The 23,187-nt window shown below is 44.5% G+C and overlaps 1 protein-coding gene across 4 annotated transcripts in view; it reads right to left on the bottom strand.

Annotated features, from left to right (window-relative positions):
• Nucleotides 1-23,187, bottom strand: part of LOC110532105 (nucleolar protein 4-like) — a 124,771-nt gene that overhangs the window by 64,809 nt on the left and 36,775 nt on the right. For 2 of the 4 annotated variants that reach the window (XM_021615718.3, XM_036988026.2), the window contains exons 3-4: nucleotides 20,474-20,585; nucleotides 11,314-11,423 (exon numbers count right to left, since the gene is read on the bottom strand). In XM_021615718.3, coding sequence (XP_021471393.3) covers nucleotides 11,314-11,423; nucleotides 20,474-20,585 — 222 coding nt within the window. Of the gene's footprint in view, nucleotides 1-8,813; nucleotides 8,992-11,313; nucleotides 11,424-20,473; nucleotides 20,586-23,187 lie in introns of those variants that run through there. The other 2 variants (XM_090184330.1, XM_090184331.1) reach the window with 1 other exon arrangement.

The raw sequence follows: 23,187 nt of genomic DNA, 5'->3' as shown, positions 1-23,187 counted from the left end.
GCAGGAAATTAGCTTGAAATATGCCCGTCTTTCTCTCCAATGCCTAGAGGCGGGCTCTTAAAATGTTCCTACCGAGAGCCTGCGACTTGGTTTGTCAAGCCATGGACTGTCGAAGTCATAGTGAAACTTATTGCATGCTTTTTCTAAAAAAAATGTAAAAAAATGTTTTCCTTGAGTTGTGTTCTGAATTTGCTGTCACAACAGAGTACCGCGGCACCAAAAAGTTTGAGGACCACTGTTCTATTCTACAGAATACATGTACACTGCAGTGCAGACCAAGGCAATGCACATTACAATTTAATTAAGCAGTGCCCTTGGTAACCTCAGTCAATATACTAAGCCTATCTGACCACCCCTCCAGAGGACGGATCAGAGAGGGAGAAGCAGCTTTAGAGATTTCACATGAGAAGTGGAGAAAAGTCACACTTTCAATGACCTCTACAACCCCATGTGCTTTATCTTTATCCACCTGTCAATAGAGAGCAATAGTAATGGCCTCTTTTTGTCGGCACTAACTACGCCATGATTCGTTGGACAAAGCCTATGGGCAAATGAATGGAGTTTTTGGTTAAACGCCGGAAATAAGGTATGTGGTAAACACAGGCTTAGGAGATCTGACACGTTTTGTTCTATGAGATCATCTTCATCAGCTAACGTCACTTTTTGTGCATTTTGAAGCATTTATGTCATTTTAAAAAAGCACATAAAGCACAATAAAGGTTTCATAATTCATAAAGGTCATGTTAACTGACTGATATTATCCCATAGAATAAAATGTATAAGATCTCCTAAGCCTGTGTCAACCTCAGACCTTATTTTCTAAGTTTGTCCCAAAACCCTATTCTTTTCCCATTAATTTTCCCCAAAGGAATGGCTGAACAAACCAGAGTTAACTTATTTGCAGGTTTTAGGACTACAAGCTGGTGAGCCCTATGGCAGTCTGGTTTCCAATCATTTCAATGTGAGTACTAGTTGAGGATGAATTAACCTATTTATTTTGTAAATGTTGGCTTCAACTGACAGGAGAATGAAGAACGGTCAATATAGTTAACAAATGTAAACAAAACCAACATGGGTGATTTTAAGCCACAAAGGCTATTTGAGCATTGTGTCCCTGTGTAGTTTTGTACAAATGATTCAGAAAACGCTGAGTCATATGTTTATCTACAGCTGTGATAAAAACCCATGTGATGAGGACCCCGATTTCTAACAAATACCTGGAGAGATTACTGTATTGTCCAACACTCCTATTCCTGTTCAATCCAGTCAGGCACAAATCTACCACGAGTATGAGGATTAACCCCTTTCCCTTCTGGAACCAATCCTGCGTAAAGAGGCAGGAGTATATCACTCCAGGTGAAAAGCAGACTGTGCTTGCTTCTGGTTAGGCTAGGCTATAGCCTACTACCAAGGATGTAGCCTATAACTGAGCCAAACTGAGTGAGGTGCATGTTAGTGATTTAGTCAAATGGTAAGTAAAGAAGAGCCTTGCATCAGCAGCACCGTTAGCGAAGCCTTACACACATCCCGCGGCAGACAGGGCAGGCAGCACTGGTTGAGCACAGAGAGAGCAGCTGTGGAGAGCCAGGGGCAACAGGGAGCCTGGGGTTCGATCCTCTGTCACCTCACATCTTCCTCTCGAGAACTGCACACACTGCACTGTCTGCCCTGAGAGGAAACCAACTGGGATAAATCAGGATACTACAGTGGGGCCTATGATGTGGTACCAAAACACAGTGCTTCCACCATCCTCCATAGTCAGCCAGGTGTACATAAACACTGCATAAGTCTCAGTTTTTCATCCTTATCATCTTCCCTAAAATAACATATTTCCAAATGAGCATGTCCAACTTTCATAGAGGTACTCTTGGGGAATCACAAAACAATAGGCTATAGCATCACAACAGAGAGGTAAGCGACAGATGAAATGGAGAAATATTAGGGAGAGGCAACGAAGGAGTGGGGAGAGAGGGAAACACCCACTGCCGCAGTTCTGGAGCTTGACTCAAGGGAAGGACTATGCAGGCAGTCTACCCCTCCAACTGGCTGACTTACTGACTTACAGGGGTCAAGATTTTTTTGTTTTTTGTTGCAAGGCTTTATCCTTGTGAGGCGCTGGCCGAAGGCAGGGGATGCTAAAGGAGGTTTTAAAGCCCTTAACCCTTAGTCTACTGGAAACCAGCTGCAGTTCCTTTAGGATTCAGCCAGAAAAGTTATGTTGTCTTCCCTCAAATGATTTCTGCCAACTCCATCCTATAGAAACACCATTTGACAGCAGAAAATACTCTGTTGCCATGGTTCTGATTGGGAAAGCAGTGGACTGCCGACTGTAGTGGTAAGATACAACTGTTGTGCATATTATTTGACAGTACAGTAGCAACCATAGCCTTCGACTTGTAGACTTATCAACATTTTGGTGTAGAAATTGGGAAGCAAAAACTTCACAGATTTGTGTGACCCTTGGGCTACTTGGTGTTAGAAGTGGGATGACAGGGCGTGCCTTCAACGAGTTGGTGGCGTGTCTGGGCCAAAGATATTAAATGCATTATAATATTCCTTGGCATGGGCATAAGGGAGTCGAAAATATAATGTGCACAGGAGTATTGTGAAGTTACAGCCTTTAACACAATTTAAACAACTTCAGTGAGCAACTTCACAAGCACTTGCAGTTGTGGGTTTCCTACTAACTAAAGTTAACTTCTGATGTTGGGACTATGTGTACGTTCCCTCAGCCCTACAGTAAGTTCCCTCAACCTTATGTTCCCTCAGTACCCCAAGCCCTCAGTTCTCTCAGCCCCATGTTCCCTCAGCCCTACAGTATGTTCCCTCAACCTTATGTTCCCTCAGTACCCCAAGCCCTCAGTTCCCTCAACCCCATGTTCCCTCAGCCCCGGTCACCTGTCACCAATAATTCAATACTTCAGTGGGTCCTAGGCCATATAATTGTACATATTATACAATTATACAAATTACTTGAGTAGATCAAATCAGATTGTATTTGTCAGCGCCGAATACAACGGGTGTATACTTAACAGTGAAATTCTTGCCTAAGAGCTCTTCCCAAAGATGTAGAGTTAAAATATTAACACAAAAGGAATAAAATACACAAGAATGGAGCTACAGTGCCTTCGGGAAAGTATTCAGACCCCTTGACCTTTTCCACATTTTATGTTACAGCCTTATTCTAAAATGTTTATTTTTTATTTTTTTATGTCCTCATCAACCTACACACAATACCCCAAGATGACAAAGCAAAAACAGTGTTTAAGACATTTTTGCTCATTTATAAAAAATGTCAAAATTAAATATTACATTTTACATAAGTATTCAGACCCTTTACTCAGTACTTTGTTGAAGCACCTTCGGCAGCGATTAGAGCATAAGGTTTTCTTGGGTATGACGCTACAAGCTTGGCACACCTGTATTTGAGGAGTTTCTCCTATTCTTCTCTGAAGATCCTCTTAAGCTCTGTCAAGTTGGATGGGGAGCGTCGCTGCACAGCTATTTTCAGGTCTCTCCAGAGATGCTCGATCGGATTCAAGTCCGGGCTCTGGCTGGGCCATTCAAGGACATTCAGAGACTTGTCCCAAAGCCACTCCTGCGATGTCTTGGCTTTGTGCTGTTGGAAGGTGAACCAACTTTTCAAGGAAGTTAGGAACCAATTAGGAGTTAGGCAGTTAGGAAAGGCAGTTAGGAAAGCTAAGGCTCACTTTTTAAAGCAGAAATTTGCATCCTGTAGCACAAACTCAAAAACGTTCTGGGACACTGTAAAGTCCATGGAGAATAAGAACACCTCCTCCCAGCTGCCTACTGCACTGAGGCTAGGAAACACTGTCATCACAGATAAATCCGGACCCCTACAAATCAGCCGGGCTAGACAATCTGGACCCTCTCTTTCTAAAATGATCTGCCGAAATTGTTGCAACCCCTATCACTAGCCTGTTCAACCTCTCTTTCGTATCGTCTGAGATTCCCAGAGATTCCCAAAGATTGGACAGCTGCAGCGGTCATCCCCCTCTTCAAAGGGGGAGACACTCTAGACACAAGCTGCTACAGACCTATATCTATCCTACCCTGCCTTTCTAAGGTCTTCGAATGCCAAGTTAACAAACAGATTACCGACCATTTCGAATCCCACCGTACCTTCTCCGCTATGCAATCTGGTTTCAGAGCTGGTCATGGGTGCACCTCAGCCACACTCAAGGTCCTAAATGATATCATAACCGCCATCGATAAGAGACATTACTGTGCAGCCGTATTCATCGACCTGGACAAGGCTTTCGACTCTGTCAATCACCACATTCTTATTGGCAGACTCAACAGCCTTGGTTAATCAAATGATTGCCTTGCCTGGTTAACCAACTACTTCTCTGATAGAGTTCAGTGTGTCAAATCGGAGGACCTGTTGTCCGGACTTCTGGCAGTCTCTATGGGGGTGCCACGGTTCAATTCTCTGGCCGACTCTCTTCTCTGTATACATCAATGATGTCGCTCTTGCTGCTGGTGATTCTCTGATCCACCTCTACGCAGACGACACCATTCTGTATACTTCTGGCCCTTCGTTGGACACTGTTAACTAACCTCCAGACGAGCTTCAATGCCATACAACACTCCTTCCGTGGCCTCCAACTGCTCTTAAATGCAAGTAAAACTAAATGCATGCTCTTCAACCGATCACTGCCCGCACCTGCCCGCTCATCCAGCATCACTACTCTGGACGGCTCGGACTTAGAATATGTGGATAACTACAAATACCTAGGTGTCTGGCTAGACTGTAAACTCTCCTTCCAGACTCACATTAAGCATCTCCAATCCAAAATTACATCTAGAATCGGCTTCCTATTTCGCAACAAAGGATCCTTCACTCATGCTGCCAAACATACCCTCGTAAAACTGACCATCCTACCGATCCTCGACTTCGGCGATGTCATTTATAAAATAGCCTCCAACACTCTACTCAACAAATTGGATGCAGTCTATCACAGTTCCATCCGTTTTGTCACCAAAGCCCCATATACTACCCACCACTGCGATCTGTACACTCTCGTTGGCTGGCCCTCGCTTCACTCTCGTCGCCAAACCCACTGGCTCCAGGTCATCTACAAGTCTCTGCTAGGTAAAGCCCTGCCTTATCTCAGCTCACTGGTCACCATAGCAGCACCTACTCGTAGCACGCGCTCCAACAGGTATATCTCACTGGTCACCCCCAAAGCCAAATCATCCTTTGGCCCCTTTTCCTTCCAGTTCTCTGCTGCCAATGACTGGAACGAACTGCAAAAATCACTGAATCAGGAGACTCATATCTCCCTCACTAACTTTAAGCACTAGCTGTCAGAGCAGCTCACAGATCACTGCACCTGTACATAGCCCATCTGTAAACAGCCCATTAAACTACCTCATCCCCATACTGTATTTATTTATTTATTTATCTTGCTCCTTTGCACCCCAGTATCTCTACCTGCACATTCATCTTCTGCACTTCTACCATTCCAGTGTTGAATTGCTATATTGTAATTACTTCGCCACCATGGCCTATTTATTGCCTTAACTCCCTTATCTTACCTCATTTAAACTCACTGTATATAGACTTTTTTTCTACTTTATTTTTTTCTACTGTATTATTGACTGTATGTTTTGTTTATTCCATGTGTAACTCTGTGTTGTTGTATGTGTCGAACTGCTATGCTTTATCTTGGCCAGGTCGCAGTTGCAAATGAGAACTTGTTCTCAACTAGCCTGCCTGATTAAATAAAGGAAAAATACATCAAATAAAAAACCATTACCCCAGCCTGAGGTCCTGAGCGCTCTGGAGCAGGTTTTCATCAAGAATCTCTCTGTACTTTGCTCTGTTCATCTTTGCCTCAATCCTAACTAGCCTCCCAGTCCCTGCCGCTGAAAAACATCCCCACAGCATGATGCTGCCACCACCATACTTCACCCTAGGGATGGTTCCAGGCTTCCTCCAGGCGTGACGATTGGCCGTTCAGGCCAAAGAGTTCAATCTAGGTTTCATCAGACCAGAGAATCTTGTTTCTTATGGTCTGAGAGTCTTTGGGTGCCTTTTGGCAAACTCAGAGTGGGCTGTCATGTGCCGTCTTGCCACTCTACCATAAAGGCCTGATTGGTGGAGTACTGCAGAGATGGTTGTCCTTCTGGAAGGTTATGGAGGCCACTGTGTTCTTGGGGACCTTCTAAGCTGCAGAAATGTTTTGGTATCCTTCCCGAGATCTGTGCCTCGATACAATCCTGTCTCGCAGCTCTACGGACAATTCCTTCGACCTCATGGCTTGGTTTTTGCTCTGACATGCACCGTCAACTGTGGGACCTTATATAGACAGGTGTGTGCCTTTCCAAATCATGTCCAATCAATTGAATATACCACAGGTGGACTCCAATCAAGTTGTAGAAACATCAAGGATGATCAATGGAAACAGGATACACCTGAGCTCAATTTCAAGTCTCATCGCAAAGTGTCTGAATACTTATAAGGTATTTTGATATTTAATTGTTTATAAATTTGCAAACATTTATAAAAACCTGTTTTCGCTTTGCCATTATGGGGTATTGTGTGTAAATTGCTGAGTTTTTTATTTGTATTTAATCCATTTTAGAATAAGACTGTATGTAACATAACAAAATGTGGAAAAAGTTAAGGGGTCTGAATACTTCCCGAAGGCACTGTATATACAGGGAGTACCAGTACCAGATCAATGTGCAGGGGTATGAGGTATTTGAGGTAGATATGTACATGAAAGCAGGGTAAAGTGACTAAGCATCAGGATATATAATAATAAGTAAAGAAAAGAGTAGCAGCAGCATATGATTAGTGTAAAAGTGTGTGTGTATGTGCGTGCGTGCGTGTGTTTGTGTTGGTATGCGTGTTTGTGTTGTTGGTATGCATGTGTGTGTTATGTGTGTGTTTGTGTGTGTTATGTGTGTGCTTGCGTATTGCATGTGAAGGTGTGTGGGTTTTGTGTGAGTGTTAGTGTGTATATATAGTAGGTGCTGAGATACTATTTATTTTCTCAGAAAATGCTATTCAGGTCATTGGTATATTGACAAAAGTTCAAGGTCATAGTGATTGAACATAATTCAGTAGGTCCTATATATTACTTACTTATTCATGTGGAAAATGGTGAAATACTCAGCCTTTTCTGCCTTAAAATAAGCATTTGTGCTTATAGAGCTGCACATTGCCATAGTTTTTAGCGTGTGTTCATAGCGTACATACTATACATTACTGTATTTGAATTGTGTACATTCTGCTTCCATATTTGTTGTCATTATTTTCTGTTTATTGTCTGACTGTATATCCTGTTTATTCTAGAAGCACCATTTCACAAAGTAAATTACTGTATGCAAATCTATTTGGCGAATAAAGGTGATTCTGATTCTTGACTGAAATTGGTTCAGTGGACAAGTAGAGGGCTGAGGGAACATAGCGTCGTTGAGGGACTGTAGGACTGAGGGAACATAGTGCTGAGGGAACATATTAGTGCTGAGGACTGAGGGAACATGCCGTTTCATCAGTATCTCAAAGTATCCACTTATAAGACAGACAGATAGCTAGCTATATATTTAGCTACCCAGCAAGCTAATTTACCAGAGATGCAAAACGTTAGGCTAACTGTCAAATGTTGGCAAGCTAACGCTCCTCCCTAACGTTACCTCCATTCACTTACCGTAAATACCGTGGCTCGGCTACCTTGAAGCGATAATAATGTTGACAGCTTGCAAACGTACCCCAGATATAAATACAAAAGCTGACAGGTATTAACGTTTGAATGTTTAGCCTTTTTTTAAAGTAGCTAGCTAGGTCTTTTGGGGTAACGGCTCGCTGGCCATCAGGGGGAACCGTCCAGGGAAAGTGTTACCATAGTAACATTGAACCTCGAAATTGAACTTCTATATGTCACATTATTTCAAACCTCTCAGGGTGAAATTATAATAGCTAATGTATCCTGCCCGGGCTTGCACATTTTTCAGCGGCAAGGTAACTAGGAAGATATAATATACAAAGCAAATTGCTGTACAGTATTATTCTGAAGTGATTACTGTATTAATGCAGATGGACACGCGATTGTATTTTGCGGTGCGGGATTGTACTGTGCGATGCGGGATGTGTGCGGTGCGGTGCTGGATTGTACTGTAGAGAATTGTACTGCTTGGTCATTCTGCATCCCACAGAGAACAATGTGACATACAGAATGGCCTGCGACGATACACACTATACGTAAATATGCACTTTTAACAGTATGCTGTTGGTGCATAGCGAACATCTAAAGAACATGATGAATTATCACTAGGACAATTTATAAAATGCTATTATGTTAATTAATCAAATACATCAGCGCATATTGTTTAATTGGATAACAAGGATGGCTAATAACACATGTATGTGCGATGTTAGATATCAGATGCAGTACCTTCTTGGAATAAATGTTTGATATTTATATTATATTTGAATGGTAGGCTATTATACTACATGTTAAGTTGTGAGAGAATCGAATAGATTGTTCACTTCTACAGCACACTATTCGCTATAATACATGCATTGATAGAAAATATAGCCTAGGGCTTATCGAAAGGCTATAAGGCCTAAGGCTATTATAGAAAACTAAATGTATGAAGCATTTTTATCAGCTATTAATTGTTTTGAAATTATTATATATTTGCGTAAGAATACAGAGAAAAGTGGAGGTGTAATTGCCACAACATTGTTTCCCACAGCTGGCGAAAATAGCTTCTACATAGCGCACAGCTCAGCAGATGAAAATAACAACACAACCATATCATGTGAAAGAAATGCTTACCTTCACTTCTGATGGTGAATTTTCAAGTGTGAGTGTCAAACCCCTCTATAATTGCCTCCCCCTTGCCGGTCTCTTTATTCGCTTCTAATTCTAAAGACAATGTCCTGCTATGGGAGCAAGTACAGGACCCTCCGAGACTCGCACTGGCAACCAGCCCCAAAGACGGAGGCGTGGCGGCGATAACTGACGTCACACTTTGTGCAAAAGATGGACTGCTATACAGTGGGTTGACTTAAACCATTTCAATTGTCATTGGCTTCTTTAGACAGGCTTTACTACCGTCCCTCTGCCTTTCCCATCTCCCCTCTTCCATTTGTTAATTCCCAGAACATTGCTTTCTTTCTCTACAAATGCCCATACCGGACTTTTTATGCTATCTTTTCACTCTCACTTTTTCGTTGACAGGAAAGTACAATTAAAATGTAAACGTGGATTAATAATTTACTTAGCCAAAGAGTAGGCCTGTTAGTCCGGCAGCCTTTGGGCAGTATATAAAAAAACAATCATAAATGGAATAACTAGTTAAACCTTTGGAAATCTTTTCACAATCTCTAAATACTGATACAGGGTTATAATAAATAGGCTTGATGATTTAACTTGCTTTTGAATTAAGCATTCTCACAGAAATATGTAATTGATATATCAAAATAACAAAATCTGTTCACAAATAAGTGAGCGATCCACAAAGTATCAATAGCCTAGAGTAGCATACAGTGCACACAAAGGAGGCATTTATTAAAGAAACGTCTATGCCTCAAGATTTGACCACACAATAGTCATCTTTCATTCGAAAGGATTTTTTAGTAATGGAGTACAAAGGTCTAAAAAAAAGTCTAACTTTTAAAAAGATTTATACCCTATCCACGTGAGTCCGTTTACAGGGAGTCAACAGATGCTTTGTGTGTCAATAAACTGCATTTACGCCCTCCGAGACAGATTTATAGGGAACTTCTGCCACCTACAGGCGAAACGTGGAAAGTGTATGTCTAAACAAAACACCATTTCACCACGAAGAGCAAGAGATTTGTCTGGATCCAATGTGGTAACTGTTATAATACGTGAACCAGTAACACAAACAGTAAATATTGATGAGTGTAGTCCTTTGAAATGGTCCATAGGTCGGCAGGCAGTGGTTAGAGCGTTGGGCCAGTAGCCGAAAGGTTGCTAGATCAAATCCCCGAGCTGACAAGGTAAAAATCTGTTGTTCTGCCCCTGAACCAGGCAGTTAACCCACTGTTCCTAGGCCGTCGTTGTAAATAAGAATTTGTTCTTAACTGACGTGCCTGGTTAAATACAGGATAAATAAAAAAAGGTCAGCACCTGGTGCATCTTCAATCCCTATTTTTTTTTTTAGGGGGTGGATCATCTTTAATATTGAGGATAGTTTGTCACTTCCATCAGTGTAATTGTCTGCATCATAAAACTATAAGCTAGTCTTTACTTTAACTGGTATCTTATGTGGTGTCTTCCTTTAGCCCTCTAGTAATTATAGCCTACCTACCCCCACCTTTATGTCTCCCCTGCCACCTCCCACCTCAAAGAAATAAATGAGTTTTCTCAAGAGAAGACAGAATAAATGGGAAAAGGGCCCATAATGGATAATGAACCACCCCTCTTTAATTCTCTCCCCATTGTCACACCTCCTCCTCCTCTCTTCCCCTCCCATCATGGTGCGGGCAGAGCCACCGCCCAGTGTCTACAGACAGGAAGGATGCTTGGTAATTTCCTCCTTTATTGAATTTGGCTGGACATGCGTGTCCTGATGGGGTAGCTCTCTCTCTCTCTCTCTCTCTCTCTCTCTCCCTCCCTCCCTCCCTCCCTCCCTCCCTCCCTCCCTCCCTCCCTCCCTCGTCCGCCCCTCAACCACCCAATCCAAGCCCTACCTGCCCTGTGCACCCTTTTTTTAAGGTTGAGTCATTGTTCCTCAATTCAGTCTCTGCTGAAAATCTCCAGCTAAAAACCACAGCAGCTCTATAGAGTGGTCACTAGTTGGTACAGGCCTTAACCCTAATCTTAACCACACTGCTAACCCTAATGCCTAACCCTAACGATATTGACAATTTTGACATTGCAGCTGGCCCATCAAATGGAAATTACTTAGTTCTGCCTCCAGGAAAAGATTCATGACAAACTTTTCTCACACCTCAGTTAATTAGACTGACGCTTAGAGGCTTTGTTAATTGGAATGAGCTGAACCCCATTCCCTCCTTGGTTATCATACCAGTCACACACACACACACACACACACACACACACACTTTCGCAAGCACGCACACACACACACACACTTTCCTATTTGTGCTTGATTGGCAGTCCTGAATGATTCTGTCTATGCTCTTATACAGATAGCCAGCCTGGCATTGGGGATGGAAGACAGGGGGCTGTCGAGGGAGGGGGGGTAGTGTGTGGCACACAGAGAGCATGATAGAAAGGACTGTGAAGACGGCCACTTCCATCCAACCCTCACCTATTCTGGACAACATAATGTACAGGCTCTTACCTGCTCATTTGTACTCATGTACTGAAGCTTCATCTGCTTCAGATAAGTGGTGGTGAGCGGCATGTTGTAGTCGATGAGATCCGGCACCAGTGATGTCGGTCTGTCATTCTCTGTGAAGATTAAACACACACAAAGTATTATGACTCTCAATCTCCCATAACTCAACATTACTTTCATAACCCTGGTTCTCTGATAATGTGAGTGAGACGTATACATATGGGGACTCGATGGAGGGCACGATCACTACGAAGAACCAATCACACAATGTCTGTCGGAGACAAACAGGTCGAGTGGCGAATGAGGTGAGACGCAACTCTCCCGTCCTCAGAGAGTGGCTCTTGCGGACCAGGGTTACGAAAAAATGACCTTGAGTTCTCTTTCAAATACTCTTTTTTTAATGTATCACATAAGGAAATATGGCTAACTCCCATATTGCAGACATGCTCTCCGAAGCCAGTGTAGTCCCAACAGAATCATCCCTAAACCCGTCCGGTAGTTAATTCTCGCACAGCATCCAGCATTAGGAGCCTCTTGGACCTAAACTTGGTGCTCCGGTACAGAGATATCTGGGTTTGTAGCATACTCTGTTTCACGGAAACATGGCTAGCTGAGGACATGCTGTCGGAGTCCATACAGCCAACGGAATTCTCAGTGCATCGCACCGACAGGAATAACATCTCTCTGGTAAGAAGAAGGGCGGGGATGTATGTTTCATGATTAACAACTCATGGTGTAATTGTAATAACATACAGGAACTCAAGACCTTTTGTTCACCTAGAATTCATCAAAATCAAATGCCGACTGTATTATCTCCCAAGAGAACTCTCCTTGGTTATCGTCACAGCATGTATATCCGCCCGCAAGAGGATACCAAGGCAGCCATCAAGGAACTTCACTGGACATTATGCAAACTAAAAACCATATATCCTGAGGCTGCATTTATTGTAGCTGGGGATTTTAACAAAGCTCATTTGAGAACAAGGCTACCTAAATTCTATCAGCATATCGATTGTTGTACACGAGCAAGTAACATGCTCGACCACTGCTACTCTAACTTCCGCGATGCATACAAGGCCCTCCACCACCTTCCTTTCAGCAAATCTGACCATGACTCCATCTTGTTGGTCCCCTACTATAGGCAGAAACTAAAACAGGAAGCGCCCGTGCTCAGGTCTATCCAACACTGGTCTGACCAATCGGATTCCACGCTTCAAGATTGCTTCAATGACGTGGACTGGGATATGTTCTGGGTAGCCTCAGATAATAACATTGACGTATACGCTGACTCAGTGAGCGAGTTTATAAGTAAGTGTATAGGAGATGTTGTACCCACTGTGACTATTAAAACCTTCCCTAACCAGAACCTGTGGCCTCCAGGTGGTGAAGGTAGGAAACAACATCTCCACTCCGCTGATCCTCAACTCTGGGGCCCCACAAAGGTGTGTTCTCAGCCCCCTCCTGTACTCCTTGTTCATCCACGACTGCCTGGTCATGCACGCCTCCAACTAAATCATCAAGTTTGCAGACGATACAACAGGGGTAGGCTTGATTACCAACGACAACGAGACAGCCTACAGGGAGGAGATGAGGGCCCTGGGAGTGTGGTGTCAGGAAAATAACCTCTCATTCAATGTCAGCAAAACAAAAGAGATGATCGTGGACTTCAGGAAACAGCAAAGGGAGCACCCCCTCTATCCACATCAACAGGATAGCAGTGGAGAAGGTGGAACGTTTTAAGTTCCTCTGTGTTCATATCACCGACAAACTGAAAAGGCCCATGCACACGGACAGTGTGGTGAAGAAGGCGCAAGAGCGCCTCTTCAACCTCAGGAGGCTGAAAAAATGTGGCTTGTCACTGAAAACCCTCACTATCTTTTACAGGTGCATAATTGAGAGCATCCTGTCGAGCTGTATCACCGCCTGGTACGGCAACAACACCGCCCACAACCACAAGGCTCTCCAGAGGGTGGTGCGGTCTGCGGCTCGGGGGCAAACTACCTGCGCTCCAGGACACCTACAACACCCAATGTCACAGGAAGGCAAAAAAGATAATCAAGGACAATAACCACCCGAGCCATTGCCTGTTCACCCCGCTTCCATCCAGAAGGTGAGATCAGTACAGGTGCATCAAAACTGGGACAGAGAGATAGAAGCTGTTTTTCAATCTCAAGGCCATCCAATTGTTAAACAGCCACCACTAGCATGGAGAGGAAGCTGCCTACCTACAGACTTGATATCATTGGCCACTTTAATAAATGGAACACTAGTCACTTCAATAATGCCACTTTAAGAATGCTTACATTTCTAGCATTACTCATCTCATACGTATATAATGTACTGTATCCTTCACTATCTATTGCATCTTAGCCACTCTGTCAATGCTCCTCTATATATTTTATACTTATATATTCTTATCCCATTCCTTTACTAGATTGGGTGTATAAGGTTTTGTTGTGGAATTCTTAGATATTACCTGTTAGATACTGCTGCACTGTAGGATCTAGAAGCATAGCGCTACACTTGCAATAACATCTGCTAACCAAATCTTTTCAGTCTCCTGAGGGGGAATATGTTTTGTCGTGCTCTCTTCACGACTGTCTTGGTGTGCTTTGACCATGTTAGTTTGATGGTGATGTGGATGCCATGGAACTTGAAGCTCTCAACCTGCTCCACTACAGCCCTGTCAATGAGAATGTGGGCGTGCTCGGTCCTCATTTTCCTGTAGTCCACAATCATCTCCTTTGTCTTGATCACATTGAGGGAGACGTTGTTGTCCTTGTGTCATCAGTAAACTTAATGATGGTGTTGGAGTCGTGCCTGGCCGTGCAGTCATGAGTGAACAGGGAGTACAGGAGGGGACTGAGCACGCACCCCTGAGGAGCCCCCGTGTTGAGGATCAGGGTGGCGGATGTGTTGTTACCTACCCTTACCACCTGGGGCGGCCCGTCAGGAAGTCCAGGATCCAGTTGCAGAGGGAGGTGTTTAGTCCCAGGGTCCTTAGCTTAGTGATGAGCGTTGAGGACATTATGGTGTTGAACACTGAGCTGTAGTCAATGAATAGCATTGTCACATAAGTTTTCCTTTTGTCCAGTTGTGAAAAGGCAGTGTGGAGTGCAATAGAGATTGCATCATCCGTGGATCTGTTGGTGCAGTATGCAAATTGGAGTGGGTCTAGGGTTTCTGGGATAATGGTGTTGATGTGAGCCATGACCAGCTTTTCAAAGCTCGAAACCTTAGATATCGTGCACCAGAAACCAGAAAATACATAGTCTTGCTTTGTCTTGCCAGATGCCACTGTTCTATCCTGCCGGTGCAGCGTATAACCAGCCAGCTGTATGTTGATAGTCGTCGTTCAGCCACGACTCCATGAAACATAAGATATTACATAAGTACAAAAATAAGTTACAAACAAAAAAACACAATCGGTTTGGGGCACGTAAAACGTCTGCCTTCTTATCCGGCGAGATTTTACCATAGAGGGCACGACAAAACCTATCCCCCCCTCAGGAGACTGAAAAAGATTTGGCATCGGTCCTCAGATCCTCAAAAGGTTTTACTGCTGCACCATCGAGAGCATCCTGACTGGATGCATCACTGCCTGGTATGGTAACTGTAACGATTCTCGTCCTCGTCTGATGAGGAATATGAAGGATCGGACCAAAATGCAGCGTGGTACGTGTCCATGTTAACTTTATTAATCTGAACACAAAATAACAAAGGTGAAAAAACAAAACAGTCCTATCAGGTGACAAAACACAAAACAGGAAACAACTACCCACAAACACAGGTGGGAACAGGCTACCTAAGTATGGTTCTCAATCAGAGACAATGGGAATGATAGATAGCTGCCTCTGATTGGGAAACATACCAGGCCAAACACAGAAATACAAAACATAGAACAAAGACATAGAATGCCCACCCCAACTCACGCCCTGACAAAACCAATAATAGAGACATAAAAAAAGGAACTAAGGTCAGAACGTGACAGTAACTGCTCGGCTTCCGACCGCAAGGCACAACAGAGGGTAGTGCGAACGGCCCAGTACATCACTGTGGCCAAGCTTCCTGCCATCCAGGACCTCTATACCAGGCGGTGTCAGAGGAAGGCCCTAAAAATTGTCAGACTCCAGCCACCCTAGTCATAGACTGTTCTCTCTGCTACTGCACGGCAAGTGCTACCGGAGAGCCAAGTCTAGGTCCAAGAGGCTTCTAAACAGCTTCTACCCCCAAGCCATAAGACTCCTGAACACCTAATCAAATGGCTACACAGACTATTTGCATTGCCCCCCCTCTTTTACACCACTGCTACTCTCTGTTGCTATTATCTATGCATAGTCACTTTAATAACTCTACCTTCATGTACATATTACCTCAACTAACCGGTGCCCCCGCACATTGACTCTGTACCGGTACCCCCCTGTATATAGTCTCGCTATTGTTATTTTACTGCTGCTCTTTAATTACATGTTACTTTTATTTCTTATTCTTATCCGTATTTTTTAAAACTGCATTGTTGGTTAAGGGCTCGTAAGTAAGCATTTCACTGTAAGGTTGTATTGGGAGCATGTGACAAATAAAATTGGATTTGATTTCCAAATCCCCTCCAGAATTATACTTCCGTGGCGGATTCCTTTACCAGAACACAGCCGGCTTCCATGCTGCAGACATGGTGTCGGTATCTGCTCAGACACAGAGGTAAACAGAAGACATTATATAAAACGTGGTTTGTTTGAGAATAATAAAATGGTTAACTGGTTAACGTCGTCATTTATATATTATGTGTATCTCCATGTGCATAGAGCAAAGTAAGGGCTAACGTGCATAAAATGAAAAAGGACATTCGTTAGGCAGGGGGTCTTTACTGCCCGTCACAGCCATCAACCCCAGTACTCGTACTCGGAAACACTTTCCGAGCGTAACCGAGAAACAGGACACTGTTGGGACAATGTAATGCGGTCGTCTGACAGTGTAGCGTGATAACAGAGAGAATCCAGCTTTACGCCTAAGTATTCTATTCTCTGTGTGGGCACCAAACAGCTATTTCTCTGGTTGACCTTCAACTCTTAACTCGGTGAGGTGGGTTAAAATGTGTGACAGGCTTGCACGTGTGATGGGAGCAAAGCAGGTAATCATGTATATAAACTCTCAATCCCCTGCTAGCCCGAAGGGGACAGCGAGGTATCTGTAGGCTGCGCCCTGAAAGGCAAATCTGAGAAACCTCCTGTGTGCGGGCAGAATACTTTTGTAAAAATAAGAATCCTGCAGGTCGACTGAAGTGAACCAGTCACCTCGACGGTGGAATGGCTCTCTTCTGCTGGTATTGTTCTGATTGCTCCCTTGCGCAATATATAGATTTCCTGCTCTAGTATGGGAGCCGAGTCGCCACTCCTTCTTGAAGCTAGGATCCCGTTGAAAATGGTTGGCTTCATAGCGAACTGCAGTCTGTACACCTTTGTAACTGCAAACAAGACCCAGGGTCGGGTTGCGCATGCGCGCCAGTTCCCTGCTCTTGCAGCGAGTCACCCACAAGTCAGATGACAGTCACCCGCCAGTGGTGCCAGAGGGCCCTCTGGCAGCGTTTAATGGTGAGTTGCCCCTTTGTTGATTTTTTTCTCTGCGCCATTGGCAAGACACTTCGTTGCGACAGATACTTTTTTACTGGAAGGGGCGGAGTCAAAACACTGTGGTTTAGAGACAGTGCTTGGTGGCAACTGACATTTTGTCTTCCTGCCCCGGCTAATTGAACGAGAGCCGGGAGGAGAGTTTTGGTACTGAGGGCACTTGGGGGTAAAGTGAGCTCCAGCCATCTTCACTGTGAGCGGATACATTGAAATGAGCCGCTGCAAAAGGCGAAGGGTTGTAGGATCACATATGTACCTTTCCCCCATTGTGATGGGGTGGGAGTCGGTGCTCCACCCGAGAGGGGACAGGACATGGTGTGGACTGATGGCTGCCCCTCTCTGTCCCCAGGGGAATCAGTTGGGCAAGGCTTAGATGCGGCTGCGATGAACGGCCCCTCCCCCCACTTCTGGCCTCTGAGAGCTTCAGGAGCTGTATTGATTCTTCCTCAAGAAAGAGAGACGAGAATGACCAGAGGATGGGAGAGTGGCGCCTTCATTAAATAGTACCCGCAAAACATTAGTCTCAACGTCAACAGTGAAGTGGCGACTCCGGGATGCTGGCCTTCTAGGCAGAGTTCCTCTGTCCAGTGTCTGTGTTCTTTTGCCCATCTTAATCTTTTCTTTTTATTGGCCAGTCTGAGACATGGCTTTTTCTTTGCAACTCTTCCTAGAAGGCCAGCATCCCGGAGTCGCTTCTTCACTGTTGACGTTGAGACTGGTGTTTTGCGGGTACTATTTAATGAAGCTGCCAGTTGAGGACTTGTGAGGCATCTGTTTCTCAAACTAGACACTCTAATGTACTTGTCTTCTTGCTCAGTTGTGCACCGGGGCCTCCCACTCCTCTTTCTATTCTAGTTAGTGCCAGTGTGAGCTGTTCAGTGAAGGGAGTAGTACACAGCGTTGTACGAGATCTTCAGTTTTTTGACAATTTCTCGCATGGAATAGCCTTCATTTCTCAGAACAAGAATACACTGACGAGTTTCAAAGGAAGTTCTTTGTTTCAGGCCATTTTGAGCCTGTAATCGAACCCACAAATGCTGATGCTCTAGATATTCAACTAGTCTAAAGAAGGCCCATTTTATTGCTTGTTTAATCAGAACAACAGTTTTCAGCTGTGCTAACATAATTGCAAAATGGTTTTCTAAATTAGCCTTTTAAAATGATAAACTTGGATTAGCTAGCACAACGTGCCATGTGAACACAGAAGTGATGGTTGCTGATAATGGGCCTCTGTACGCCGATATAGATAGTCCATAAAGAATCCGCCGTTTCCAGCTACAATAGTCACTTACAACATTAAGAATGTCTACACCGTATTTCTGATCAATTTGATGTTATTTTAATGGACACATTTTTTTTGTGCTTTTCTTTCAAAAACAAGGACATTTCTAAGTGACCCCAAACCTTTGAAAGGTGGTGTATGTATACCAGCAGTTCATTTATAAAGACTCTACAAAAATGTATATGATATAGCAAAATAACTGCAAACGCTTGATAACTGAACTGCTATCCTCTCCTGTGCTGCACTGACATTATCCCTCAAGTGCAGGCAATGGTCCGTCTTCCTTACAGGGTCCTCCTCTCCAAGGATCATATCCACACGAATCAATCAGCGTTATCAAACAACTTATTACCTACTGGGACTTTACATACACACGTGCACACACACACACACACACACACACACATACACACACTATCAATCAGTAATTGATGATGGCGCTCCTGTCCATTTACTGCAGAAGTATTGATCGTCTGCCTTGTATTTCCGCCCTTCAGGACTCCGGACCTGAGAACCTTGTCCCTTTAGTAGGTCAACAGATGAATTGAAATGACAGAGATGAGACACGCTGGCTAAGGAATTGAGTTCAGCATAAGGAAGGGAGTGAGATCGTCACAGGACCAGCGACCTGGGCTTGTATTAATCTCGCGTCTCAGACTAGGAGTGCGGATCTAGGATCAGTCCCCCCCCCCCCCCCCCCCCCCGTCCATGTCATTTTATTCATCATGATCGAAAAGGCAAAAAGACCTAGATCAGCACTCCTTACGCCCAAGGATTCATGAATATGGGCCCAAACCTTCACCTCCTTCACACCCACTCCTACTGCATCGCCTATACAGCATGATGAAGGTTGAAGAGACGACGGATGAAAGACCTGACGCGAAAGACTGCCTGAAGTCAATTAAAAATAGCCCCGGCATACAGCAATGAGTTGCATTCAATAATTCAGCACTGAACTTTCGTGCGAGTGTTTGGTTGGAGGGGTTGGAGGGATGAGGGGTCAGGGTGGGAAGAGGAGGACCCCCACGGGACAGGAAGCCAATTAGCTGCTCTCTTTATGAGCGACACCCAGCGTTAATGATCATCGTTGACACAACACTGACAGATTGGGCCTGGGAGCACTTCTCTCACTGGGTTGTGTGTGTAGGATGGAGATGAAGACGGAGGAGGGGGTTTTGGGGGGGGGGGCTTAATGTTAATTGGCATGGTTTACTTTACATACTACCCATGTAATATGTAAGGGCCCTCCATATATAAAGTTATGACAGCCCCTCTGTCAATATGAGAGGGCCCCTGAATATAGACAAATAAAATATGTATGAAGCAGCCATTGAATATTTCTCTCCATTTTTCGGACTCTCCTCACCTTTTCCTTTATTTCTGCCCCATCTTTCTGTCCTACTCCAGATTTCTCTCCATTTCCCATCTTAACCCCGCTAGTCTCTCTCTCTCTACTACCCGCCCCACCCTCCGGTCGCTCTCACTGTAGAAAAGAGCTTGTTTCCTGGCCATTTCCTTTGTTAAAAGCCCCCTAATTGGGCTAATTGCAGTGTGTTAGGAACGATACAGGACACTCCAATGACTAATTTGAATAGGGCTGGGGGGGGGTAGTGTAGGGGGGGGGGGTGGGAGATGGGGGGATGGGTTGCCTTTAGGGTGGCAACAGCCAACAGCAGGAGAAGAGGGTGCAAAGCAGCTCTCAAAACCGTTTTTGTCACAACTGCTATGAAAATCCCTTCCTTCATCCATGGTAATATGCGCTTGCAGTAACAGCAGGCTTACAAACAGTGTCAGTAACAGAAGGCTTACAGACAGTCTCAGTAACAGAAGGCTTTACAGACAGTCTCAGTAACAGAAGGCTTTACAGACAGTCTCAGTAACAGAAGGCTTTACAGACAGTCTCAGTAACAGAAGGCTTTACAGACAGTCTCAGTAACAGAAGGCTTTACAGACAGTCTCAGTAACAGAAGGCTTACAGATAGTCACAGTAACAGAAGGCTGGGTTATGAAGAGACATATAAGACATATAATATGATATTTGGTGATGACTAAAAATGTAATGAACAGCTAGAGTTTTACCAAATGGGCCTAAACAGACACTGTGTCCAAAATGGCACCCTATTCCCTATATAGCCCTATGGACTCTGTTGGTAAAGTGCTTTATATAGTGAATAAGGTGTCATTTAGACACACCAGGAGCCTAGCGGAGATGATAGTTGACAGTTTGCTCCAGAGAAAGAGAAAAGTTTTTTTTAACCTTTGAACTCTGCTCCACCCGGGCTGATATGCATCCTCTTCTGACACTCGCCACAGTTCATCAGGAAACGGGTCACTGCCTCCCTGGGCAGGAAGGCATACGTCTCCGCAATCTGCCCATCAGAGAGAGAGAGAGAGAAAGATCACTACTAGAGCCATGGCTGATATGCTAATAATGAGCACTGAAGAGGTGAAACAGGAGAGAGAGAAGAAAGTGTCAGAGGAAAAGAGGCGAAATTAGACCTGTTTCTATAATGCTATACCATAATGGGACGTGGAATTACTGTCTGTGTGTGTCTGTGTGTATTGGCTAAGCTGGGAAAGGGTAAGATTGAGGTTCTTGGGACAGATGTAATATCTTCCCCCTTCACACAAAGACCACATTGTCTCAGCCCGTTACTGGTGACCAAGATACGTCAGCAACTTCCACCCTGCCTATTAGCCTCTCGATCTCCTTCTCTACTGTTTCTACTGGCTCCGTTTGGACTTCCTGTTAAACCGGCGTCCGACAATATATAAACCCTTCACCAAGAGTAAAGGCAGGGATTGGCAGTAGGGTTTTAAGGGTTTGTACATGTGTGTGTGTGTGTGTGTGCGCGCGTGCGTGACGAAGGGAGCAGGGTGCTGTCTACTCTCGGAGAATAAAACAGATACAAATGTCAGTCACAGCCTTTGGTGACAGTTTGTCGCTTTGTCATTTGACACGCGGCCTGGTGTCACCAGATTATCTCTAGGAGAACAGTAGTGAGCACGAGCCCATACAGGACAAGAGGGCAATCTGACACATGCACCCAAAGCACCACGTAGCCCTCTGCATATCATCACTGCCACTGGGGCGAGACAGGAGAGACAGGGCGTCAGTCGAGCAGACCGAGAGGGTTTTAATGGGAGACAAAGAAAGAGATGGAGAGATAGAGAGGGATGTGTGTTGGTAGAGAGACTACCCATAAACAGTTGTGCTTTTCTTTGCTAAACCCTCTCTTCCTCCCTTTCAATGTATTCCCTGTCTCTCCCCCTCCCTTGCTGTCAAGTTCCCATTTTTTCTTTATTTTTTATGCAGTCCCTGCAGTCATCCTTTCCTCCAACCTCTCCCCTCCTCCCTCAAACACTTCTCCCTCTATTCCTCCCCCCTCTGTGGCTCTTATGGCAAGGCCAGGCTGGACTTGGCAGCAGGAGAACAGACACACACACACACAGATTCGCCACTGTCTCCTTCAGGCTCTAACAAACAGGAGCGGTCATGCCATCCTGGCCAGAGGGGTGCTAGTGGTGACATGAGTGGGGGGGGGGGGGAAGATATACAGAAAGTGAGGGGGTTGGGGAACGAGACAGCGGCTCCCCTCAGATGAGTTGACTCTCTGTGTGTGACGACTAGCTAGCCTCCATCGCCATTGTCTTCCCAGTCCCAACAGAAGCTCACAAAGAGAGCCCATGTAGCCTACAGGGTGGGACTGTGGGTCTGGAAAGGGCCTGTGGTGGTGAGGATGCCCACCAACGCAGCTCTGTCCGGTCTAGAGAACTGTAACAACGCACAGAGGGGGACAGAGAGGAGAAGTAGGCAAAAAGTTGGCTGAGCAGCGCTACCAGCGAAGGACAGAAACAACAGGTTCCTGTGTCCTTCAATGTGGTGTGTGTGTGTGTGTGTGTGTGTGTGTGTGTGTGTGTGTGTGTGTGTGTAATAAACATTTCATGACCCACTGTGTGGCAAAGTACCCTGGAAGCCATGGCAGTGTGCAAAGGAAATCGACAGTTAACATGCAGCAACAGAGGAAGTATTCTGTTCATTACACAGTCACAGCTCTGTTTACTCACTACGAATGTGATACTGATTTTCAGTAATTTTATGAATTCATTTGATTCATTTCCATTAGAAGTTAAAGGGAATCCTAAAAATGAAAGTGCATGTGCTTTATAGTACTGAGGGAAAGATGAGTTACCATGTTCAACCAGAAGAGGACAGTATCCCCAACTGAGACACAAAGTGTCCTACTACAACACATTGGGCAAATGAAAGGTTTTCTCCCATTGACTTTAGTACAGGGAGGAAGAACATTTTCCAACGGCAGACTATGTTAAAACTCCCCATTTGAAACAAAGCTAGGAAGGAATGATGAACAGAATGTGGCCCAGGTGTGTGCTTTGCACCGCGGCCATCACCCTTCATCTAAATATAACTAGACATCTGGCCTTCAGCGACTGTGGCGATGCTCAGAGAGAGAGAAAGGCTGAATCGTTGTCAAGGGGAGACAGAGAAATACCTTCTCCCAGCGACCACAAGGTCAGCCTGGCACCGGAATCTCATATCCTCCCCAGCCCTAAAGTGTGAAACGTTTCCTTTCATACGCACAATTTTTTTTAAATCTCAGGCATTTTCTTGTAGAAGTGAGATAAAAAAAAAATGAAAAATAGAGAAAGTGGTGTAGCTATGGAGGCGGTATGTGTCACAGAGATTGAGTCAAAATATTGACTCAAATTTAATTGATATTTTTGGTTTATTTATCTGAAATGAAGTTCACTGGAGGTTCTGTGAATGAACTGAAGAGAAAAAGGCCAAGCCCAACATGAATGTTCCAGGTCAGTGGTGACTCCTGCTGCAGTGTAAGAAAATATTCAGATGATTGTCTAGAAGTATCATACAAATACTTCAACCAGGGATGGGCAACTTTGATGGGGGTGGGGGCCACAAAAAGATGGAACTCATCATGAGGGACCGCA

This window comes from Oncorhynchus mykiss, chromosome 9 (assembly GCF_057628025.1).
Source record: "Oncorhynchus mykiss isolate SJ-2025 chromosome 9, ASM5762802v1, whole genome shotgun sequence".
NCBI classification, from domain to species: domain Eukaryota; kingdom Metazoa; phylum Chordata; class Actinopteri; order Salmoniformes; family Salmonidae; genus Oncorhynchus; species Oncorhynchus mykiss.
Note: the sequence above shows the minus strand (reverse complement) of the source record. Positions and strands in the feature narration are given on the sequence as shown.